Source organism: Temnothorax curvispinosus, unplaced genomic scaffold (assembly GCF_003070985.1).
Source record: "Temnothorax curvispinosus isolate PA1 unplaced genomic scaffold, ASM307098v1 QBEX01008784.1, whole genome shotgun sequence".
NCBI lineage: Eukaryota > Metazoa > Arthropoda > Insecta > Hymenoptera > Formicidae > Temnothorax > Temnothorax curvispinosus.
In genome coordinates this window covers 996,685-1,018,168 of record NW_020218564.1, presented here as the reverse complement: position 1 = coordinate 1,018,168, position 21,484 = coordinate 996,685, and the positions used below count along the sequence as shown (strand labels likewise).

The following is a 21,484-nucleotide window of genomic DNA, read 5'->3' as shown; positions in this document are numbered from 1 at the left end:
TATGTCGAGCGTACGTCGACGCTCCTGGTGGTCCATCACTCGAAGGTATCGACGATGTTGCACGATGAAATGTCATCCGCTTGTAAAAACGTTGCGATCGTGAAACCGCTGCGAGAATGCCGCGAGGTATATCGACACTCGTACTTGTTGAACGTTACGAGGTCGGACCGAGAACGCTCGGTATTCGCGACGACACTCGCTCCACGTGTAGGCGCGGCCATCCTATATACGAGGACACGCGGCCAACCCCGAGCCACCCCGATCAACATCTTCAGCGACGTAACTTGACCTCCAACGTCCACGACAATTAGCGATTAGCGATTAGCGACTAATTTCGCGATTACTAGTCTATCGCTCCTCCCAACAACATTGAAAGGTCTATTATAAAAGTAGCGCGATCAGCTAAAAGATACTCTTTTTCCCAACGTCGAGCAGAATTTAATGGTGACGATACTTGTTCCGCCGCACGGTGATACTCAATCAAAGACGTTTCTCGTAACGCTCAATCTCCGTTTCCTCAGTCAGAGTATCCAGGGAGGACACGGTCGCCGAGGAACCGTCGGCGACGTCTTGCCTCCTAAACGAACGCTGGCTGGGAACGCGACTGATTGCGAGAGATCAAAAACAATCGCGGCATGTGTGGCACCAGGGTAGCTGGCGCATGCGTCTGTTAATCAATAAGAGAGCCGACACCCCTTTGTCGTGACCGCGGTGGACTCGAAAACATCGTTGACGATTCGTCTAGAATCGTGGAGATTCTTCTAGAATGAAGATTACCGTTTACTCGAGAGATTTTTCTCGGGCTGATCCTACCAGCTCGCTTACCACTGACTAAAATAATGACGAATCGCACTTGAGATTACTTGATTTTCTCCGGCGCAACGTTGAACGACGGCGGCACTTCTCTCAACGAGACTTCGGCATATTTTCGAGAAGGAAGAAACCTAGAGAAATAAATTTAAATAAGAGAGAGATTACCACAAAGAAAACATCGATATCGTGATAGGTTTAGGAGTATTTTAGGCACACGTAACAATTACACGCTGTAGTTATCTCGGAAATGCATGTATGCATGTAGAGTATTATTTTTAATTTATTTAAAAAAAAACAGCATTAATATTTCATGAGACGTTATATTATATAATGAACGACGGGTACTTTTGGAGCTTTCTCTTTAACTGTGATCATTACTTGGAAAAATGCTTGGATAAAAGCCTAAACTCTAATCAACATTTTGTATCATCACTCGAGGTTTATGTACTGAGTCTTTAATAATTGTTAAAAACCCAGCGGCCAATAAGTCAGAATTTTATGACTCATTGAATTAATGCACCTTACTGTACATGCATGCACACATTGGATTGTAATCGAGTTGGAACCGATCGTACCTTCTCAACATCGGCGAAATATGATCAGGATCTACGCTCTCGAGATCCACGCCAAAGACATAACTCGCGATAGTGCCGACGACGACAACGATCACCGCTCCTATCATATTATAATATATGAAGGATATTTGAAAGAGTATCATAGGTTCCTCGTTCGGGTCCACCCAAGTAGGCGTTGTCGCGGTCAGAAGGGTTTGGTTCAACGGATACGAACAACCAACTGTCGATGTAGGTAACGAATTGTATTTAATTCTGTCATGTATGGTGTGCCATTGAGCGCCTCCCACCAGCCAAAGCATGCTGATTAGACCGACGTAACCGCCGAACAACGCGCCTTTCGCGTTCGCCCAAGGTACCAGCATTCCTAGCATAAAGAGGCCCAGCGAGGGTCCATCGGTCACGCCACGCATACTTACGGCTATTTGAAAGACCGATCCTAGCCGCTCGACCAGGAACACCAAACCAACCGAAATCGCGCCGGCTATCACGACGATGCCCTGAGGGGAAGGTCGATTATATTGTAATTGATAAATTAATCAATCTTAAATCGATTATATTATAATTGATAAATTAATCAACCTTAAATCGAATCTCTCGAAAAAAAGGAGTTTCTTAAAAAAGATTTGCCTCTTAAAAGAGCATGAAAAATTATATATTAACCGATACGTATCTCACGTAGCTCACCTTCATAATGTTGGCGGCCATAGCTTCTTTCTCAGGGCTATCCGGGATCCGCAAATTTATGAAATCCTCGTAAATGGTACCGGACACGGTGTTGAAGCTGGCGCTCATAGTCGCGAGCGCGGCACTCACTAGGCCCGCTAGGAATAATCCCGGAAGTCCCGGTAGATGCCCAGCAACGTCCATCACGTAAAAGGGTAGAGTCTGATCGGTGCGACTTATCGACTGCTCGAATGAGAAGATTTATAATTTTCTGCGATTGAAATATCATAAGTAATTGCGTGTAACGAAAAAATAGAAAGTCGACAAACGCGCTTCCCCCTCCACCCTCCCGTCTTTTCAACGTTTAAATATTTTCTTATACGGACAATTTGTAAATAATGTAAATCATACATTGTACCTTGGTCAGAAAAGGATCACAGTCATGATATTTGGCAAACATGATTAATCCGGTGAACACGCAGATCAGTTTGACGAGTATCAGTCCTACTGCAGTAATCACAATGCTGCTGTGTATGCGATAAAGAGGAAGAGAGCGATTAAATATGTTATTCTTAAATTTTCAGAGTCCTACTATAAAGCGCGCTTTAAAACTTGGAGCTTAGGACACCGGAGCAGCAGGGCAGCTGATAAAATCAGCGAATAAGCGAAGCTTGTGTTGTAACGAGTATGGATTGCAAATTGTAAGTCGCGTCCAGAGTGAGATTGAAAAAGGCTTACCGTTTGGCGTCGATCTCTCTAGGCACCGACAGGAATCGCTGCACCGTACCCGGATGAATACCGATGTTTCCGAGCCATATTACCGTCATACCTATAGCCATACCCCAAAAAGTGTTCCTCGCGAACGGACTTGGATCCATACTAATAAAAGGAGTAAAGGGAGCGTTCAATTAAATGGTAGTATAGAAAAATGTAGTATACTAATAATATATAAAATAATATATAAAAAGAAAATCGCGTGAGATCCTTGTTTTTATCTTACTCAAAGAAAACGAGACGACCGCCTGTGCCGGAAATGCTCCACACTTGCTCAATGCCACCAACGGACAGTGTACCGAGCACGAGAACCGCAAAGAGTCCGCCGACGGTCACGGAAAATTGTATAGTGTCCGACCATACTACCGCCTTTAGGCCACCCTACGAATGTGAATTCATCGGAAGTAAAGCAGAGTGAAAAGCAATTGAAAGAAGAGAAAATCTAAAAAACTTGAAAACTCAAAACTTGTCACTGTACGAAGAGCTTCAAATTCTACATAAATCTCAAAGTTTTCGTAGATACTTGGGATACGGTGATAAATAACTCGAGTTGTAAAATTTTATTTTATAACTCCATCCTGAAAATCCATCTTTCGCGGTCACGGCATTTACGGCTCGCATCGTTACTTGGTTTATCCATGTTTAAATACGGCAAAACCGATAACGACTCTTGACTTGATGTAATTCAGGAACGTTAAACTAGAGTTAAACGTTAAGACTTAAGGCCGGATCTGCGTCCTTCACTTACAATGCTGGTGTAAATGATGCATACGATGCAGAGCACTGGCGTTATCGCGTGAACGCTTAGGTTGCTGACTTGCGCGAAGGCGAGGGCAGGTACGTAGATGACAATGGGCAAGTACGTGAAGAGCGAGATGGTGAATAGCACCGAAGAGAGGATCCTGACCGGTCTGGTAAACCTGAGCTCTAGATATTCAAAGGTGCTGGGTAGCTGCAGCTTGTAGAGCACAGGCAGGAAGAGGTAAGAGGTGATGACGGCAGTCAGGATCGACGTGATCACGCACGCGGCATATTGGCTCCCATATTGGAAAACCTCCGTGGGTATGCCCAGCAAGCTGATACCCGAGATGTGGCTGAAGGGTATGCAAGTTCACGTTATTAGTTATTCGCGAGGATAAAGGAAAAAAATCTGGAAAAATGTTGCAGATTAAAAGAAAGCGAGTTGGGTCGAGTTGGTCATGCGGGCAGAGGATGTCAATCAATGTTCCGTCAATCTCTTTCAATCGTTTATCAAAATGGAGCCAAGAGTCACTGACCTAGCGACGATGCTCATCGCGACGGGAAAGCATCCCATTCGTTTACCGCCCAGGAGATACTCCGTTGTGCTGTCTTGCTTGCTGAAGAAACCAAAGTACACGCCGATGAGAAGGCTGACGAGCAGCAGCAGGCTGAAGAGCGCGTAGTCTAGCCATCCGAACACGAAGCGATCCAAATTCTCCGTTTGGTCAAACGGGATGCCAGTAGTGGTGGCGAGGAGATTCTCCATCGCTCTATCTCCTCGTCTTGTCAATTATCGAGAGTGAATCAACGGTCGATCCTTTTCCTACGTAGAGTAGGGAGTATCGTCCGGATAGCGCGACGCGCGATACATATAATGCGCCAAGCTCCTCTTCTCGCTCTACTTCTCGTGCCCGTCACCCCTGGCCCATTTCATCTGGCGTAAGAAACGAGGGACAAAACGCAATTCTGACGTTGCTGACTTGCAAATATGTCGACGCGTGTTATAATTCCACCGTAAGAGATTAATTTATAACCAGCACGTATCTGATAACGTACGTATCTGCACGGGATCCGAATGACGAAACATGGTATCTTGATTAATGGTTCTGGAGTAATCGACTGGAGTGTGAGACAGAGATGTTATGAACTCTACTCTCTTGCCAGTCATATAACGTCGGATTTATTATGCTAAACCCGACGCGGAATCGAAAGGAAGGAAGAGACAATCGGTGCGAAGGATCGATAGGATTTGGCTCGAATCTGTTATAAGACTACTTATTGTCAACGTAGCGGCTTGATTAAATTTATTAAATTTATTAAATTACAATTAATCGCAGATATGTATCTCAATTTTAATACAGAGTAGCGAAAGAGTAGGGTAAGCTTATACGATATGTCATCGTAATCATCGCGTAATAATGGCCATCTTCATCCACGAATTATTATTACGCGCTCTTTTAAAGTCGATCGATGATACTTTTGCATAACGAAACGGGTAATTAATTTAATTGCGCCACTCTCTACCGGAATTACTGCCGTGATCTTTCGATTTTCAATTCTATTTACACATATACAAACTTACGCGCGCGATCCTACGGAATTTTCCAAGAGAAGACGAAAGGGGAGAATGTCTTGGAATGTTTAAACTCCATATATATTTCATCAAATCTCTTTCTCAAATTCCGAATTCAAACGCTCCTCGACGAAGATAACGACTCGGACGTCTAATATCACCGTACAAGATAATACACGGAGCATTGCAAGATTCGCGATAAGAGGAGCCAAGCGGAGATTCCAAAGATTCGGCTCGACGACGCTGAGGAGAGCAGTCCGAATCGAAGACCGACGCTTCTTCGGAGATGCGCTCGTAGAACAGAATTGCGAGGTGGAATCTGCGCGCATTGCCGCAGAGGAGCCTCCCAGGCATTGTCATCTCGCGAGCCCAACAGCAGGATGTACTGACCGTTCCAGTTGACGTCCAGCTTAGCCCGCAGTCCCAACGTCGAGGGCGCCTCGATGGCGCGAGGAATGCACGTTCTCGGCCAGGTGGTGAGCGGCACGCCGAGCCGCCGATCGGCACTACAACGAGCGGATACCGTGGCGTCTCCGGGAATCAAAATGCTCTCGGCAATGTGCAGATCTAGCTCCGTGGTACCGGAAAGGGTGCTCCAGGTGGGAAAAGGCTTTCTGGTAGCGGTCTCATATATCCGATCATCTCGCAGCATTGCCGCGAATCTCGATCGAACTATGGGATTCTCGTCGCGCAAGAGCCGATGAACGCCATCAGTCAACGATCTTTCCTGTCTTTGTACCTTTTTATCTATTGTAACAGACCATTTCTCATCTTTTGGCCCGTTCGCAACGTACAAGTTGTTACGTCGATGGAGATCTATGCTTCGTAGAGGATGAATAGTTGACGGATTGGTGACACTCCTTTTGAACAAGGGTCTCGTGGAGACATTGAGCAAGCGGCCGAGGAAAGTTTCTTGATCGACTTCTTCGTGACGTCTCTGTCTTCCAGCTCGCTGAATGTAACTTCCGGCTGCTGTAATCGCGTACAGAAACGTTGAACATTGCGGATCGTCGTAGTAGTCCCATCGACCGGTCCACAATCTGTCTCCCGAATGTATTTGAAGTTGACGTTTGGACCAGATACCGCCCTCGGAGCTCTCGCACCTCTCACTATGCCAATAACCTCCGATCAATGCGGGTAGAGCCGCCGTTTGGTGGAGAAGAGGTGGGCTGAACTCGGTGCTCCGAGATACGCCACTGCATATCGGGCAATCGCTCGCCTGTAACGGTGTCGGCATTAATAACGCTCTCGATCCATTCTCTTGGTTTGTTATCCTTGTACATAGCAATCATGCGTATCGTTTATCGCGAGAATAATCTGTGCTTTTCTCATCGTAAAAATAGGATTACTCTTTAGATATACATATAGATATAGATATTTCGCAGCAAAAGAACATTATTTGAGATGCGTGATAATTTGGAGCATTATATCTACGTAGGACGATACGAATGACAAGATTTAAAAGGGTCTGGGCAAGCGTACCGTGTCAGCGCGGACCATGGCTGTAGGCTGCAAGGAGGTAGGTTTGTAATTCCAACGAGAGTGAATGTTGGGTGTGGAACTGGCCAAAAAAAGTTGGAATTGTGGAAGCTTATGGTATCGATTGTTGCTGGACAAGCTTCCGAACGGCTTCTTTTGCACTCTCAGCAGCCTCAATTCAGTGAATTCGATCCCGAAAGGCTCTAAACAGTTTATACCGAGCCGCCTCTTCGTAAATGAGTGAGCTTGCAGAGAATTGTAGATCGGACCTTGCCACAGCGGCGTCGCCGAGCGCTGCCGCGGCTGCTCGTAAACCACTTCAGCAACGTAAGGTCGCCATTTCGGCTGGGGACCGCAAGTCAGATTCAATCTGTGTCCAAACTTGTGAGCCACCTGTAAAATCAATTTTCAGTAGACAATCACACAAATATTGATTTTGCTTCTCGCACATTTTAACATTTCTATCACTTGGACATCATCTTTCCAACTAATTGATTTGGAGAAATACCTGTCGATTCAAAGGTACAATATTAATGGCATCTATGTGAAATCTCGTTTTGGTAGCGCCAGAAACAACGGTCGAAGATCCCAGCAACTTGATGGAACCCCGAATTGTGACAGTATGCGTCGCTATGCTGCACGACTCCTCGGCATAATAATAACGTAGCAGGAGAAACGTGCCGTTCTTGAAAAATGTGTATTTTCTGATTATATACTCCGGGCCGGCTCGCACTTCGCATCTGCAACGAAAAAAAATCTCATTATACAATTTCTATTTGTAAATTCAAATTATCTATAACGATACATTCTGCGCGGGGGAAAAAACCACAATTAGTCAATTACTCTTGAGACAGCCATGTGGAATACAATCTGGAGGTTCTGTCGTCCACGATTGTCGCACGATCCTCCTGTTCGATCGCTTTGATGGCCCTATCGCAGTGCGCCAACGAATTTACGGATTCTGGATCTCTGGCCAAAGCGTGACTCGTTCTCACTATAAGACAGATGTAACACAATTCAGCCGTACGACGAGGATGAAAGATGAAGAGATATATCTCTTCGTGGGAATATCTCATTATAATAGAGAGAGGGATGAACGGCCGAAGAATGCTTCGGTCAGAACTGGCTGTACGAGAGGAGACGAGTCGTCAGATAAAAAGAAGACCACCCGCCGAGAGTGATGCTCAATATTTAGAAGCCAAACAGGCATTGGAGGAAGGACGAATGTGTTTTCACCTATATGTTGCATTATATTCAGGTAATGTGTTTATCGATAAAAAAGGATCTTCTCCCTGATCTTCTACGATCGAGCATCGGATACAAAGCTTTTCGCCAATCACGACGACGAGGGAGCCAATCTTTGCGATCTTTGCCTCCGCGGAATCTTTAATAGGTATATGACAATTTTATAACTAACGCGAAAAATTCGGATAGACGTCTTAGATATCCGGATCTCCAAGCACCTTATATATATTAAAAAAAAGAAAACGCTGCATCCGTTTAGAGGTCTCACGCTACAAAAAGAGAATATGCAAACGCGAAATTTAAATATACATTTTATTGTTAGATGTAAATTTTGGATTTTTACAATTTTATAATAGCGAATTTGTCAAAAAGAAGATTTCCTCTTCGCCATGCAATTTGATGCCTATACACGATTCTTGGACTAGTAAAAAGGAAGAACAAATAGATTGATTAATTTATTATTGGTACGCTGATAAAATTTCAACTTGTTGGAACGTGCGAGGCGTGTCAAGGGTTGATTCGTACGCGCAATCGGCAGGCGTAATACAGTCAAGTGCCATCGCGTGCCGAGCGAAGTCGACACGTAGTTTGCAACAGGGGAGTGTTAATTGTAAGAAGAAATGATGCACGAAAGAATATGCTCGGTACGCTCTCAGGACTATTTAACATTCGATCGACGTACAGCGTTTCTCGCGCCATCGTCATTCTCCTCTTCGCCATCGTTTCTCTGCGATTGTTGGCAATTGATATTCTATCTCTGTGCGTTGGAACTTGGACAGCGATTGATAATGATGCAACGATGGATCGGTTGGTGACAACGACGACGGCGACGCGAATTTGCGACATTAGATTTGCTCTTGTCAAAAAATTTCAAGAGTAAAAAAATTAAGCAACGCGTATATACGAGGGTCGGTGCGAAAGTAGTGCCTTCTAATTTGTTTTCTTTTAAATCTGGTGCCATAGAAAATTTTCACTGCGTTTCACTGAGATGTTACCTAAAGTCTCTAGTTGCATTTTGTTGAGTCGCGTAAACTCGGTGAAACGTAAAATCTTTTATGGCGCCAGACTCGAAAAAAAAATTAGGAGGCATTACTTACTTTCGTGTAGTTTCGCGCGCGCGTGCCATTAGTCTTGTCTCGTTTCTCTATTAAATTAATTTTCGCTTTAAATGAAATTACAAATTGAATATATTTTGTCACGTAATTTGGAAGCAACTTTATTAGCTGCTATCAAACATCCTTTTCAATATGAAATAATTTTACTCTCCACATCTGCTGCGTTATATCGTGCACATTCTTTAGTGGCGCACACGTGTGTCTCGTGTGCTCCTGTGTCTCAAGCACATGTGCCACTTGTCTTTTTCAAATACTCCAATGTGTCCCACGTTTCCCTTTCCTCTGTAACAATTAAACTTTCTGTATATAATAATTACCGCAATATTATATTATATTCTTTACAAGGCTGCTTTATTCATTCGTCGAGTAGCGAATATAGGGAGAACGATAGTTACGATTATATTTAAAGTTAATTATATTTCAAATACAAGACATCGCAGAAATGCTCTTATAGCGTATTCATGATGAGTGCTCGCTCGAGTATTTTTGTTTTCTCTCTCTCTCTCTCTCTCTCTCTCTTTCCGCTCCTCTCCTTTTCGCACATTTCACATGCAAGTCACATCTCATGTACAGGTACTTACTCATTGACAGAATAGCGATGACAATAGATAACACCATTGTAAAATCCATTTTTCTCTCGTCTTGGCGATCGTCGATCAACGATGAGCGAAAATACGCGTATTTACGCGAGCATTATCTTCCCTCGGGGGTTTTTTGGTAAAACCGAATGACTGTTATCCACGACGCAATTTGCCGCCCTCGCGTTGCATTCAACCGCACGCGCGTCTTTCTCGGAGGATTCGCTTCCTCGGCGACCAACCCCAAGGTTATATAGCTTCATCCCCACTCTAGCGATTCTCGTGGCTCAATCCGGCCAAGTCTCAATCGTATCCAGCGGGGGACCGATGTGCGAGGGAGAAACTAAACACATTATTCTCATCTTTCTCCCTGCCTCCTGAGAATCGGGCCGAATCCCGAACCCTGCTGCGAGGGTTTCATGCTTCGTAGATTTATACATCGCTCTGACTCGGTCTACAGTCTACAGTCTACATTCTACATCGTACATCGGTCTCGGTGGTATTGGTGGTAGTACACCCCATTGAGCTCTGCCCTGCCCTGCCTGAATCTAGCGCCAGACGCCAATGCACCACCATCAGGCACCAGGATGAATCAAACTCTTGGGAACATCTGCAGTATACATATAAACTACGCTGGTTTGCGTCACGAATCTCTCGACGGCAGAGCAGGTTGTCCCGGCTGAAAAAGTGGCGAGGGTTGAGAAATAGCCACGCGAACCGCAACCGCCCAATTTAAAAGTTGAGCAAAATTTGACATTAAAGTGATGTGATGCAAGCTAGAGTTTATAAAGATTCATCTTTACTTAAAGTTTCTTAAATTTTGCTAGGAGAATCGAGAGAAATAAAAACGATTAGGGAAATGGAAACATTTAACTATTCCCCTGAGCTTTCATCACAGCTGATGCTAAAGATCATGTGCGAAAGAACGAAAGACGAATAATAGATGCCGCTGCCTATTATCTCACCTCTGTCAATATCCTGCAGACAGATAAGAACGTGGCCAAATAACTTGATCGTTTCAAAGATTAACTCGGTAATCGCTGCAGTAATCAGTTTTTGATAGATGCCGATAATGTACATTCATTGGTTCGTAATCGGAAGAGAAATGTGCAGCGGCCATGACCTTTTTCGGCTTCTTTTCTTGATAGATGGCCCGAACCTAGTTCGATGTGGCCAATTGTAAGGGCGATCAGCGAATGAATACATACGCATAAAAAATGAGGATGATCGTGCAGAAATCGTCCAGCAATCGGCTAAAATTGAAACGCGAATCAGAGGTCAGAAGAGTCGTACGTGTTATTATAGTGTTTATTATACACATACATAATATAACGTTATCATATACGACGCCTATCAGTCTCGTTTGGTCTTGCTTTCCAGTGGGCCCGTCTTTTATAAGAGACGAGAACTCGCTTGTATATATTATACAGTATATATAAAAGAGACCTCGCAACTCGCGATTCTTGCATTTCGGCAGAGCGAAGCGAGCCGCGGTTCCATAATAATATAAATATAGCACAAGGCACAATGTGCCCTTCGCCCTTACCTTCGCCCGGTTCGTCACTTTATCGACTTTATTTTCGCCGAAATGATCGGAGGATGTCGAGGATAAAGGAGCCCCGTTCCTTTACACTCTTTACATTGTCCGCTGGCTCTGGCTTTCCCGATTTTGATTTCTTCATCGATCGTTGTGTGCGGCACGCAGTCACGTATAGGGATCATCGTCGTCGCGCGCGTCTCAAATCGGTGCGGTGCCGGGTAACACAATACAACACAATACGCGGTGGGTGGTCGCCCGGTCGCTGGTCGCTGGTCCCGTGGACAATGGACATCTGCAAAACTCGAATCGCATCATTTGCCATCTCAGCCATCTGCCACCCCCGAATCTTGAATGCGACAATCGACTGAATCGACACCAATTATTATTAACGCTCGAGGCTTGAGGCTCGCGTTTGTTGATATAGAGTAGTGACTTTATCGGTCTATCTTCGTTTTCCATTTCGACCATTTCTCTTCGCGTCCTTCCGCCTTTTATTTTCAAAATGCTAATTGATATCATCTACTTTATTTTCAATTTTTATTTGCGCGAAAGACATACATTGTACAACTTGATTGTTGCAGCTAAAAATTAAAGAGAACAATTTTCATTTCATCTTTCTTCCTTTCAACAAAGCCATGAAATGAGATATCTGCGTGTACCAATCCCAAAAGAAATTACGACACGATGCGTATGTTCATTAATTCATTCCTTATCATACGATACTGACGAGTAGACACGTAGACGCGTACTCCCGCCTCCCGCGACAATGGGCGCGTTCAGCAGACCAAGCCGCTGAGTAGCAGTCAAACGTGATTGGCTCTTACTTTTAGAACCAACCAATCAACGCAGAGCGTTGATAAGACGAACTCAACAGTTGTGTCTGCTGAACGCGGCCAATAATCTCGCGAAACTTAATTACGAGTTATCGACTGACGATATTTAACATCCACATCACATCCGCGGCGTGGTATGTATGTACACACGTACAGTTGAGAATGTAGAAAACGGAATTACGAACGAATGATGCGTATACTTATCGACGAAATTCCTTTTTATTTTCATCTTCATCTGCAGTTTCCCTATACATAACAGTCATACAAGTAGTACATATGTTATAGATGCTTCATATCTAAAGTTGGTCGCTTTTTGTGTCGAATGACTCATATCATTCATATGCCTCGTGTGCATTGTAACCCGAAAATTCCCAACTTCAGACACGCATGCATATATGACGTCGCGGCGTCGTGACGCCAAGTGTAATGCAAGTTTAGTTTATTAACCTTAAATCGAGGGGCGAGTTTGACGTTTGACGTTGCAGTGTTGACGTTCGACATTGAACAGCGTCGAACGCATGACATCATAGTCGTATGACCAAGTCGGATATATATTCTTTTATATTTTCTTATACGCACAAGTGAAGAGAGAGAGAGAGAGAGAGAGTGTGTATGTTGGTGAATGATATCATTCCGAAAACTTACTCCAACTTTTTGCGTAAGTGTATTTTATATCCAATCGATCGTCAATTTAACTCCATTTAGTCCGAATGCAACGCCTCTTTATATATACAGTTACTACGTGTTGTTGATAAGCATTGCAACTTTGCAACATATAAATTTTTCATATATCCGAAGAACGATCTTTTTACGTATTAAATTTATTATATCTATGTTCTATGTAACGTTGAAATTTTTTATCCAGCACGTTTAAGATGATTGCATCGGAAGTTGGTTCCACAAACACAGAACCTGTCCACATCAGGATCACAAGTGAGAAAGCTCCTTTGATCAACGGCAGGAGTGTGCTTCAACGACTAAGTAATATTTTTAAGATTGGAAGGACGGCACACTCGGAGGGAGATGGCTATGTCGAGTTTGGTACTCTTGGTGTGGACAACACCCGTACATTGGGAACTTTTGCCGGTGTATTTAGCCCAGTTACACTGTCTATGTTCAGTGCCTTAGTTTTTATACGAATGGGTAAGTCATACGTCATAAAAGTTTTATATTTATCTAGAGTACGAGTATCTGTTAATTATATCAACTATATTCGTTTTTACAGGATACATTGTGGGCAATGCAGGGTTATTTGTGACTTTAGTTCAGTTCATTATAGCATATGGTATTTTATTATTCACAGTCGCGTCTGTCTGCGCTATATCGACCAACGGCGCTGTAGAGGGTGGTGGCGCTTACTGTATCCTTTTGTTCCTGTTTTGAGCTATACGCTAATTCTATTTATTCTCTATCTTTATCTTTATTTATCTGACAGAGATAGATCAACTATGCCAACTCATCCATTTCAAGATAGCTTATCAGCAGCGTGGCTTACTTCATCGCGCTTATATTTGATAATGATTATAATAGGCTGCTTTGATTGTTAAAACTACGTTCTCGGTTTATTATAAAATATTGCTACGTTTAACACGCAGAACATTAAGTTTAAAAGATATGAAAAATATTTTCCTATTAATCCTATATGCAGTTATGATCAGTCGTACATTAGGACCTGAATTTGGTGGCTCTATTGGCACTCTGTTTTTTATGGCCAATGTAGTATCCAGTGCGCTTTGTATCTCTGGATGTGCTGAGGGTTTGGTTGAAAATTTTGGCCCTTCCGGTTATTTGAGCGGTAAAACTGGACTTATACCAGATGGCCGATGGTGGCGATTTTTATATTGTTCCATACTAAATACTGCCAATCTTGTGGTTTGTCTTATCGGAGCCGCAATGTTCGCGAAAACCAGTGTTGCGATCTTGGCGGTTGTCTGTATCTGTCTATGTAGCGTTTTTATTAGTTTTTTGACTCAGGGTGCAATAGAGGTAAATAATTTTCTGATTTGAATGTAAGAAAATATTACTGTATATTCAATATTAACTTGGCTGACTGACTTTTGATAAATAATTATTTATCATACCTTTAGATACCAATACCAGATGCAAATACATTGGTACAAAATATAACAGAGCACGTAAATGGAAGTTACACGGGTCTTTTGTCTTCTACGCTTTCCAGCAATCTCTATTCGAATTACAGTGCCGATTACTCAAGCGGAGGAACTATGACGGATTTTGCGAGCGTCTTTGGTGTACTGTTCAGTGGTGTAACTGGGATAATGGCCGGTGCAAATATGAGCGGTAAATAAAACTATTTATTTATATTTGATATAATGTACATTGTACATACTGACCATATGACACGTATAATAGGCGAGCTGAAAAATCCCGGCCGAAATATTCCTCGTGGGACATTATCAGCGGTATCATTTACGTTCATATGCTACATTTTGTTGTCTGTCTTAACGGCTGCCACTACTAGCCGTTTTTTACTGCAAAACAACTTTATGTACATGATGCCGATTAATATTTGGCCGCCATTTGTCGCCGTTGGCATTCTCACTGCTACATTTAGCGCTGGTTTAAGCAATTTGATAGGTTCTAGCAGAGTATTAGAAGCGTTGGCCAAAGACAACGTATTTGGTAAGTAATTACAATGACAATAAGAATTTAATTCAATTTAATTGTGTAATTAAATATCTTTGCTTTATTCCTTGTCTAGGTTCGGGATTAAATTTCATCATACAAGGCACATGGCGCGGCAATCCAATAGCAGCGGTATTAACTTCGTGGATTTTGGTTCAGACAATCTTGCTTATCGGCTCGTTGAATACCATTGCTCAAATTAATTCGGTATTGTTTCTTCTAAGTTATCTCGCTACCAATCTCGCGTGTCTTGGATTGGAACTTGCTAGTGCACCAAACTTTAGGTATACTGTTTTCAGTACATGCACTAAATTACGTTATAGTTACGATTAATATATAACTTGTCCTTCACACAAGTATCTAAATCTTTCCTCTTTTCAGGCCAACATTCACGTACTTCACGTGGCACACCGCGACTATAGGTCTTCTTGGAACATTGATAATGATGTTTATAATCAACAGCATTTATGCTTCCAGTAGCATAATTTTATGCTTAATATTGATCATTGTGCTACATTTATTCTCGCCGAGTAAAAACGCACCGTGGGGCAGTATATCTCAAGCACTGATATTCCATCAAGTCAGAAAATACTTGTTGATGTTGGATTCGCGCAAGGATCACGTTAAATTTTGGCGTCCACAAATGTTACTGATGGTCGCGTCTCCGCGCTCCGCCTGTCCTCTTATCGATTTCGTGAATGACTTGAAGAAAGGAGGACTGTATGTTATCGGACACGTGAAGGTTGGTGAATTTACTGGTCAGAGTAGCGATCCTACGATAGAGGAATATCCGCACTGGTTGAGTTTAGTTGACCATATGAGAGTTAAAGCCTTCATCGAATTGACCGTGACGAAAACGGTGCGCGAAGGCATGCAACATTTAATAAGACTGTCTGGCATGGGTGCGATGAAACCGAATACGATCGTTCTTGGTTTTTATGATGAAGAAACGCCAAGGGACTTTTTCTTGGATTCTCAATACGCGACGACGATGTTTGAAAATAGTACAACACTTCCGAATAACACTGTGTTCCCTCTAAGACAAGCAACAGGCGAAAAGAATCTAGATCCGGTTCAATATGTCGGAATGTGCTCGGATGTTCTGAGGATGAAGAAGAACTTGTGTCTATGCAGAAACTTTCATCTGTTAAATAAAGCGCAATTAACGAAGTAAGTAGAAATTCATCATCGCGAAAATATTTGAAATAACATTTCTATTATTACACGGTAATGTGTATTTGAAACTTTTAGAAACTCAAATTTGAAATATATCGATGTATGGCCGGTCAACTTTTTCCAACCAACCGATCAAGATCCATTCGATACAACGTCGTTATTCATGCTTCAACTCGCGTGTATTATCAACATGGTACCCAGTTGGAAAAACCTACATCTCAGAGTGTTCCATTGCGAAACTGCGGATGGCAGTGAAAGCCTAAGTATCTCAGATTCTCCTAATTCGATGAGTGAATACCCGAGAATCTCGAACGAGCACAGAATTCGGAAATCATTAAATCTACTAAGAATCTCTGCATCGATTAAAAAAATTCCGGAATGGGGAGAGCAAATCCGAGGGTTAAAGGGTAGGCCTCTGCTTGAGCCAAAAAATCAATATGAATCAAGTACAGAGTCCAATAATGTTTTGAGTAACGTGTCCCGGGCTTATATATTGGGGTAAGCATTTAACTGATTCTTTGACTACAACTTTTTACAAACAAAAAGATGTTTTTTTAATTAATTAATTTTACTTCTCAGCGTTAATCAACTGATAAGGCAATATTCTTCTCAAACTGCGACAACATTTATATATTTGCCCGGACCGCCAGCCTCGAACACTTGGGATGAGGATGATATGTATCGACAGTATCTACAATCTTTGACAGAATTAACTGTCGACTTACCACCGACAGTTTTAGTACATGGTGTTAGTGCTGTTACGTCGACCACCTTATAACAAAGTGTATAAATAGATATGGAAATGTTTAATACATTCTCCATTGGTAAGAAGAGAAGATAAATTCAGAGAAGATAAACTTAAATATTATATGATTATATTTAAACTATGATTTCTTATAATACTACTATTAATAATTTAAAAAACAAATTATATTACATGCATAAAGCTCGGATAAAACTATAATTTATTTTATCTCTTGTTAATTATTAACATGGTAATTATTTTACAAAATATAATGATAGTATAGTATCGCAAAGCAATAAGCATTCCTTTAAGATTGGTTTAAGATAACAGAAAATTTTTTGTCACGTCCAAAAGAAAGTTTAATATTGTAAGTACTAAAATTTATTACTGTGATAACAAAAGTATTGTATAAGAAATTCTTGGGACAGAAATATTTAAAAAAAATGACTACTAGACAGACTTAAACTGTAAATATATTAACAGATCATAACTATATAATGATATATCGTAATATACTTCGTATAATAAAATACTATTACGGCATCACTTTTATATCGCATTTCATATTATCATGAATATTATTTAGTAATAATTATGAATATGAATATCTAAATAAATAAAAATTTATTCCCAATAAAAGGATCAATCATGTATTTTTTGCCTTGTTTTATAATTTAGAATAATATGTTATTATATAAAATGTGCGTACCAAAACTCATGAAATAAGATATATTTTTATCTTTCTGCTATCGAGTATCGAGGGGACAATCGCCAATCGCTTCAATTCGAGATATAACCATAACCTATACGGCAAATTTTTCTCCAAAATTGTCTCATCGAATGTCAACGAACGTCATCGTGGCTCGATATAGGTTTACTATGTTTGCAAGCAAATTATCTTTGTCAATCTCACAATCAGTTAAAAGTAATTTGACAAATATTCGGCAAATGAGTGCTGCAATTAATACCGACTGCGTAAAATCTCTATTCTACAAAGAATACGGCGAACCTGTTGAGGTTCTTCAAGTAACGACGCAAACGATAGAACAACCAGCGGGCGATCAAGTAATTGTTATTGCAATTATAAAGTTCATCTGCTTTCACCCATCAATTTTTAGTATTCTACAATAGTATACTTAATAGTTAAATCAATCTTTATGATGCAGGTATCTGTAAAATGGTTACTATCCCCGGTGAATCCAGCCGATATAAATACGATACAAGGAAAATATCCTAGCAGGCCTCCTCTACCAGCGGTACCGGGAAATGAAGGAGTTGGAGAAATAGTTGCGGTTGGCTCTAATGTTCAAGATTTGCATGTTGGAGACAGGGTGGTGCCAAATGGTCCTAATTTTGGAATATGGAGAACGCAAGCCAATTACAATTTCAAGGATGTTATGAAAGTACATCTATGTATATTATTATTATTACATCATCTTGGAATAATGCATTTGTTGCGCTTGTTATCCCTTGGTCTCGTTTTATAGATACCAAACGATGTTGATCTAGTCATAGCCAGTATGATGAACGTGAATCCATGTACAGCTTATAGAATGTTGAAGGATTTTGTTTCATTAAAGCCTGGAGACACTGTGATACAAAATGGTGGCAATTCCGCGGTTGGTCAGCTGGTCATTCAGTTATGCAAAATATGGAGTTATAAGTCTGTCAGTGTTATTAGAGATAGGCCAAACATACAGGAATTAAAGGTATAATATTAATTGATAGCTATCTATGTAAAGTCTCTATAATTTAAAAACATTAAAATTTGCCTGTATCAAATTTTAATAATATTAATTGTTTTATTATTTTTATTATATTATAAATATTATAATATGTACATGTAATATTATGAATTATTTAGAATCAATTGGCAACCTTAGGAGCGGATCAAGTATTAACCGAAGAGGAGGTCCGAAATACACAATTGTTCAAAAATAAGAAATTACTTGCACCGAAGTTAGCTCTTAACTGCATCGGAGGGCAGAATGCGCACGAAGTAATGAGACATCTTGCTCATGGTGGTACAATGGTGACTTACGGCGGGATGTCCAGAGAACCACTAACTGTACCAATATCCGCACTTATCTTTAAGGTAATTCCGAATTATATTTATTATTGAAAATTGCAAAAAATATTTGTCAAATCTAATTTGTGCAATATATTCCCAGGATATATCGTTAAAAGGATTTTGGATGACAGCTTGGACGAAAACAAATATGGAATCTCAGGAGAGAGTGGATATGTTTAAAAATTTAGCAGGTTTCTTTAGGGATAAGAAATTGCAACCGCCGCCATATAAACTGGTGCCTTTCGGCGAATATCAAGAAGCTATTGCTAAGGCGCTCAGTTTCAACGGCCGGACGGGCGTCAAGTATATTTTAGATTTAACGAAATCTTAAAAAAGTTTTTATATATTTTTGCGTGCAGAGAATCTATTTTCTACTTTTCCGTAATTACAGTCAGTGCATTTGTGTAATAGCCTGTAAAGTTACCATCTTAGGATTTTGCAATATATACGTACTGTTTTTCTTATGCTTTGGATAAGATCGAAGCAAACTGAAATATGTTTTGTAAAATAGGAGAATAATGTTTTTCACATGGGAACGTATTTATTTCTAATAGAAATAATAGAAATATTGGTGTATAAATAGGCAAGGAAATATAAGAAAAATAATTGCATCGCGTTATGTTTTATCGGTTAAAATCCTAAATTATTCGATCTCGTCGAGAAGATCGAGCAAATCCATGCTGCGTTTCAAACCTTCGTGCTCGTCCTCGAAAAAATCCGCATATACAGTATCAAGTTTGGCTTTATAGTCCTCGTTCAATTTCGGCTTTTCGTTTCCCGCGTTGCTTCGTTTAGCGTTATTTCCCTCAGTATCAATTTCCCTATTCGCATTATTCACATTCTCCTCGTCCATGTTTGATAGTAAATTAAGCGTGAACGGTCTCTCGTAATTGGTTTCCTCAGTCCCCAGTTGAACAGCCAGCATACCTAATTCTGCTTTTGCACCGCAATCTCTTAATAACTGTTGGCTGTCTCTCCTTGCACTTTCCGTTATGCCATATGTTGGCAAATATCTATATAACAAAATAAGTAATTATTACTGTGTATTTATACTGTGATCTCGGCATTGCGTATTTTTTGTCTTACATATTTTTGCCCAATAATGTTTTTCTGTCACCAAAGGTATCGAGGGATCCTCCACAGCACGTTTCAGGGCTCACGTCTTTAATCCTCATGGTGGCTAGAGTATTTCTATGCTCTCCGTATTTCTCATCGTATTTCTGAGGTGTTACATTGAAGCTGGCGTCATCGTTTTGCAGACCGCGTCGCAGAAGAATCGAGACTCGCACATTGTACGGCTCTAATTCCTTCAGACAACTCTGCCGTGCATTCCAGACCTCGTCAAAGGTCAGGCAGCCATAAAACTGCGTTTTGGAAAGTGGACAAAAATCCTTGGTTGAATTAAATATTGCTAAATTGATTATACTGACAATGAGTTGTACTCACGTTAACGATCATCTGATGCACCATGCTGACACACTTTTGCGCACTTACATCGCTGACCATGTCGCGCATTGCGTCTATGTGATTCAGAATGATAAGAATAACTTCTCGTGGCCCAGTAGCTGCCTTCAATTGATATTTCACCATCATGATCATCAGATCGAACAGTTTGTCCATACTGCTCTTGTCCAGCTTCATGATGGATGAAAGAGCGACGCTCTCTAAAGTAGCGCGTAATTGTGATACCCCGATCATCGGCGATTCTTCGAAAATCGGCGACAGTATCTTAGGATTGAGCAAAGCTGTTGTTACGTCGTCCAATACTGTAATTAAACTATTGTATTAACTAGTCTTGCCACATGTGCGTAACATTATTAACGCGCTTTTAAATATCTAAAAAAAAATTCTTTTATTTTTTAGTGCTGCTATACATCTTACTTTGAGAGTATAACAAAATTAATCAATTTTTATCAATTTTTATCTTAATATTATATATATATATGAGGTCTTTCCAGCAAATAATGATATACAATATTTTATCGTAATATAATAATTGACAATCGGATTGAATGATAGAACTTGTGTTTGAGATATTTAAAAATTGTCAGAATATAATACTATAATTGTGTAAAAGATTGCTATAAAATCGTTATAAAAGATCATCAGTGGAATTATAAATCATATTATATTTGTAGAAAAATATTAGCAAAATATTTATAAAATATTTTCGAGGTACTCGAAATTTCGAGTGTACATACTCTCACCTTGTATTGTCTTGTCGACGTCGATTTTTTGCGCCTTCAGCCTCTGTCGCAAAACATACAACATTTCGCCGCCCATATTCAAATATAGGATGGGTGTCGAATGTAAAGTCATATTTGCAGACGCAATCTTTTGTTCGACGATTATTGTCAGCGATACATGTATCGAACAAGTATACACGTATGTACTGCAGCGAGGGAGTCGATACGTCGTCTTGACGACGTAAGTGTATACATAACGCTTCTGATTATTGCGATCGGTACCGACGGTACCGAGACTGCGCAAAGAAATTTATGTGCAGATACGCGGAGAATACGTTCCTTTTTGTGTGTTAGTAGAGATATTAAAAATATTAGGATTTCTGAAACTTGAGGAATCTTTACTTATTGATGCCATGCAATGAAACAAAAAAATCACTGTTTAATCTAATAGAAATTTTATCTTGCTATTATTTTGCTATTACAACACTTCGCAATTATTTCATAACAAATTAATACAATTTATATTATATTATATACATCTGTTATGTTAATTATACATTACCTTTTAATTAAATCAAATTTTCCGCGTTATATATATATAGGCATTTAAATGTCACCAAATTATCGTTACTATCGTTAGTTACTTAAAATAATTACTATGTTATTGTTTGTTACCAAAAAAAGCTTGAGAGATGCCATCCCGGTCTTTTTCATGGCGAGATATATGCCGC

The 21,484-nt window shown here is 40.6% G+C and overlaps 5 protein-coding genes across 13 annotated transcripts; 2 read left to right on the top strand and 3 right to left on the bottom strand.

Moving 5' to 3' along the window:
* On the bottom strand, nt 1–4,475 carry LOC112458191 (sodium-coupled monocarboxylate transporter 1-like). 2 transcript variants are annotated; one of them, XM_025021646.1, is made up of 9 exons: nt 4,103–4,473; nt 3,574–3,919; nt 3,052–3,206; nt 2,790–2,930; nt 2,470–2,578; nt 2,073–2,294; nt 1,389–1,885; nt 826–944; nt 1–761 (listed from the first exon to the last, which is right to left on the bottom strand). In XM_025021646.1, exons 1-8 carry the CDS (start codon nt 4,330–4,332, stop codon nt 860–862), a joined length of 1,785 nt encoding a protein of 594 aa, XP_024877414.1. In that variant the 5' UTR covers nt 4,333–4,473; the 3' UTR covers nt 1–761; nt 826–859. The 2 variants fall into 2 exon arrangements, with proteins under 2 accessions (XP_024877414.1, XP_024877415.1); XM_025021647.1 differs by having other exon boundaries at nt 1–944; nt 2,470–2,575; nt 4,103–4,475.
* Nucleotides 4,476–4,882: 407 nt separating this feature from the next.
* Nucleotides 4,883–10,032, bottom strand: LOC112458190. Of its 2 annotated transcripts, XM_025021645.1 has the most exons (6): nt 9,560–10,032; nt 8,961–9,260; nt 7,462–7,612; nt 7,127–7,358; nt 6,622–7,011; nt 4,883–6,358 (listed from the first exon to the last, which is right to left on the bottom strand). In XM_025021645.1, coding segments are annotated over exons 2-6 (1,836 nt in total). In that variant the 5' UTR covers nt 8,962–9,260; nt 9,560–10,032; the 3' UTR covers nt 4,883–5,296. The 2 variants fall into 2 exon arrangements, with proteins under 2 accessions (XP_024877413.1, XP_024877412.1); XM_025021644.1 differs by lacking the exon at nt 8,961–9,260.
* A 2,135-nt stretch (nt 10,033–12,167) lies between these two features.
* On the top strand, nt 12,168–16,683 carry LOC112458233 (solute carrier family 12 member 9). Of its 3 annotated transcripts, none has more exons than XM_025021735.1 (10): nt 12,168–12,357; nt 12,795–13,072; nt 13,155–13,289; nt 13,578–13,915; nt 14,017–14,230; nt 14,303–14,572; nt 14,652–14,859; nt 14,957–15,745; nt 15,827–16,249; nt 16,331–16,683. In XM_025021735.1, the coding sequence occupies exons 2-10, from the start codon at nt 12,805–12,807 to the stop codon at nt 16,527–16,529; spliced, it is 2,844 nt and encodes a 947-aa protein (XP_024877503.1). In that variant the 5' UTR covers nt 12,168–12,357; nt 12,795–12,804; the 3' UTR covers nt 16,530–16,683. The 3 variants fall into 3 exon arrangements, with proteins under 3 accessions (XP_024877503.1, XP_024877502.1, XP_024877501.1); XM_025021734.1 differs by having other exon boundaries at nt 12,168–12,461; XM_025021733.1 differs by having other exon boundaries at nt 12,168–12,587.
* A 613-nt stretch (nt 16,684–17,296) lies between these two features.
* On the top strand, nt 17,297–19,116 carry LOC112458247 (enoyl-[acyl-carrier-protein] reductase, mitochondrial-like). Its single transcript, XM_025021778.1, has 5 exons — nt 17,297–17,561; nt 17,663–17,899; nt 17,984–18,205; nt 18,361–18,591; nt 18,668–19,116. The coding sequence occupies exons 1-5, from the start codon at nt 17,337–17,339 to the stop codon at nt 18,896–18,898; spliced, it is 1,146 nt and encodes a 381-aa protein (XP_024877546.1). The 5' UTR covers nt 17,297–17,336; the 3' UTR covers nt 18,899–19,116.
* Nucleotides 19,117–19,130: 14 nt separating this feature from the next.
* On the bottom strand, nt 19,131–21,471 carry LOC112458249 (protein OSCP1). Of its 5 annotated transcripts, none has more exons than XM_025021782.1 (5): nt 21,429–21,471; nt 20,775–21,049; nt 20,014–20,333; nt 19,654–19,931; nt 19,131–19,580 (listed from the first exon to the last, which is right to left on the bottom strand). In XM_025021782.1, the coding sequence occupies exons 2-5, from the start codon at nt 20,884–20,886 to the stop codon at nt 19,211–19,213; spliced, it is 1,080 nt and encodes a 359-aa protein (XP_024877550.1). In that variant the 5' UTR covers nt 20,887–21,049; nt 21,429–21,471; the 3' UTR covers nt 19,131–19,210. The 5 variants fall into 5 exon arrangements, with proteins under 5 accessions (XP_024877550.1, XP_024877549.1, XP_024877552.1 ...); XM_025021781.1 differs by having other exon boundaries at nt 20,775–21,139; nt 21,429–21,451; XM_025021784.1 differs by lacking the exon at nt 21,429–21,471 and adding an exon at nt 21,316–21,397.
* Nucleotides 21,472–21,484: the final 13 nt, after the last annotated feature.

Excerpts from the sequence above, each read along its gene's own strand:
- LOC112458247 (XM_025021778.1), top strand. The coding sequence starts at position 17,337 with ATGTCAACGAACGTCATCGTGGCTCGATATAGGTTTACTATGTTTGCA. Across the intron at positions 17,900-17,983 it reads ATTTCAAGGATGTTATGAAA|ATACCAAACGATGTTGATCT; the intron begins GTACATCTATGT and ends CTCGTTTTATAG. Across the intron at positions 18,592-18,667 it reads TATCCGCACTTATCTTTAAG|GATATATCGTTAAAAGGATT; the intron begins GTAATTCCGAAT and ends ATATATTCCCAG.
- LOC112458249 (XM_025021782.1), bottom strand. The coding sequence starts at position 20,886 with ATGACTTTACATTCGACACCCATCCTATATTTGAATATGGGCGGCGAA. Across the intron at positions 20,334-20,774 it reads CGTCGACAAGACAATACAAG|TATTGGACGACGTAACAACA; the intron begins GTGAGAGTATGT and ends GTTTAATTACAG. Across the intron at positions 19,581-19,653 it reads ACATTATTGGGCAAAAATAT|ATATTTGCCAACATATGGCA; the intron begins GTAAGACAAAAA and ends TTTGTTATATAG.
- LOC112458233 (XM_025021735.1), top strand. The coding sequence starts at position 12,805 with ATGATTGCATCGGAAGTTGGTTCCACAAACACAGAACCTGTCCACATC. Across the intron at positions 14,231-14,302 it reads GGCCGGTGCAAATATGAGCG|GCGAGCTGAAAAATCCCGGC; the intron begins GTAAATAAAACT and ends CACGTATAATAG. Across the intron at positions 14,573-14,651 it reads GGCCAAAGACAACGTATTTG|GTTCGGGATTAAATTTCATC; the intron begins GTAAGTAATTAC and ends TTCCTTGTCTAG.
- LOC112458191 (XM_025021646.1), bottom strand. The coding sequence starts at position 4,332 with ATGGAGAATCTCCTCGCCACCACTACTGGCATCCCGTTTGACCAAACG. Across the intron at positions 3,207-3,573 it reads GCATCATTTACACCAGCATT|GGTGGCCTAAAGGCGGTAGT; the intron begins GTAAGTGAAGGA and ends TCACATTCGTAG. Across the intron at positions 1,886-2,072 it reads TGGCCGCCAACATTATGAAG|GGCATCGTCGTGATAGCCGG; the intron begins GTGAGCTACGTG and ends CCTTCCCCTCAG.
- LOC112458190 (XM_025021644.1), bottom strand. The coding sequence starts at position 9,608 with ATGGATTTTACAATGGTGTTATCTATTGTCATCGCTATTCTGTCAATG. Across the intron at positions 7,359-7,461 it reads TCCACATGGCTGTCTCAAGA|ATGCGAAGTGCGAGCCGGCC; the intron begins GTAATTGACTAA and ends TTTTCGTTGCAG. Across the intron at positions 6,359-6,621 it reads CCATGGTCCGCGCTGACACG|GCGAGCGATTGCCCGATATG; the intron begins GTACGCTTGCCC and ends ACACCGTTACAG.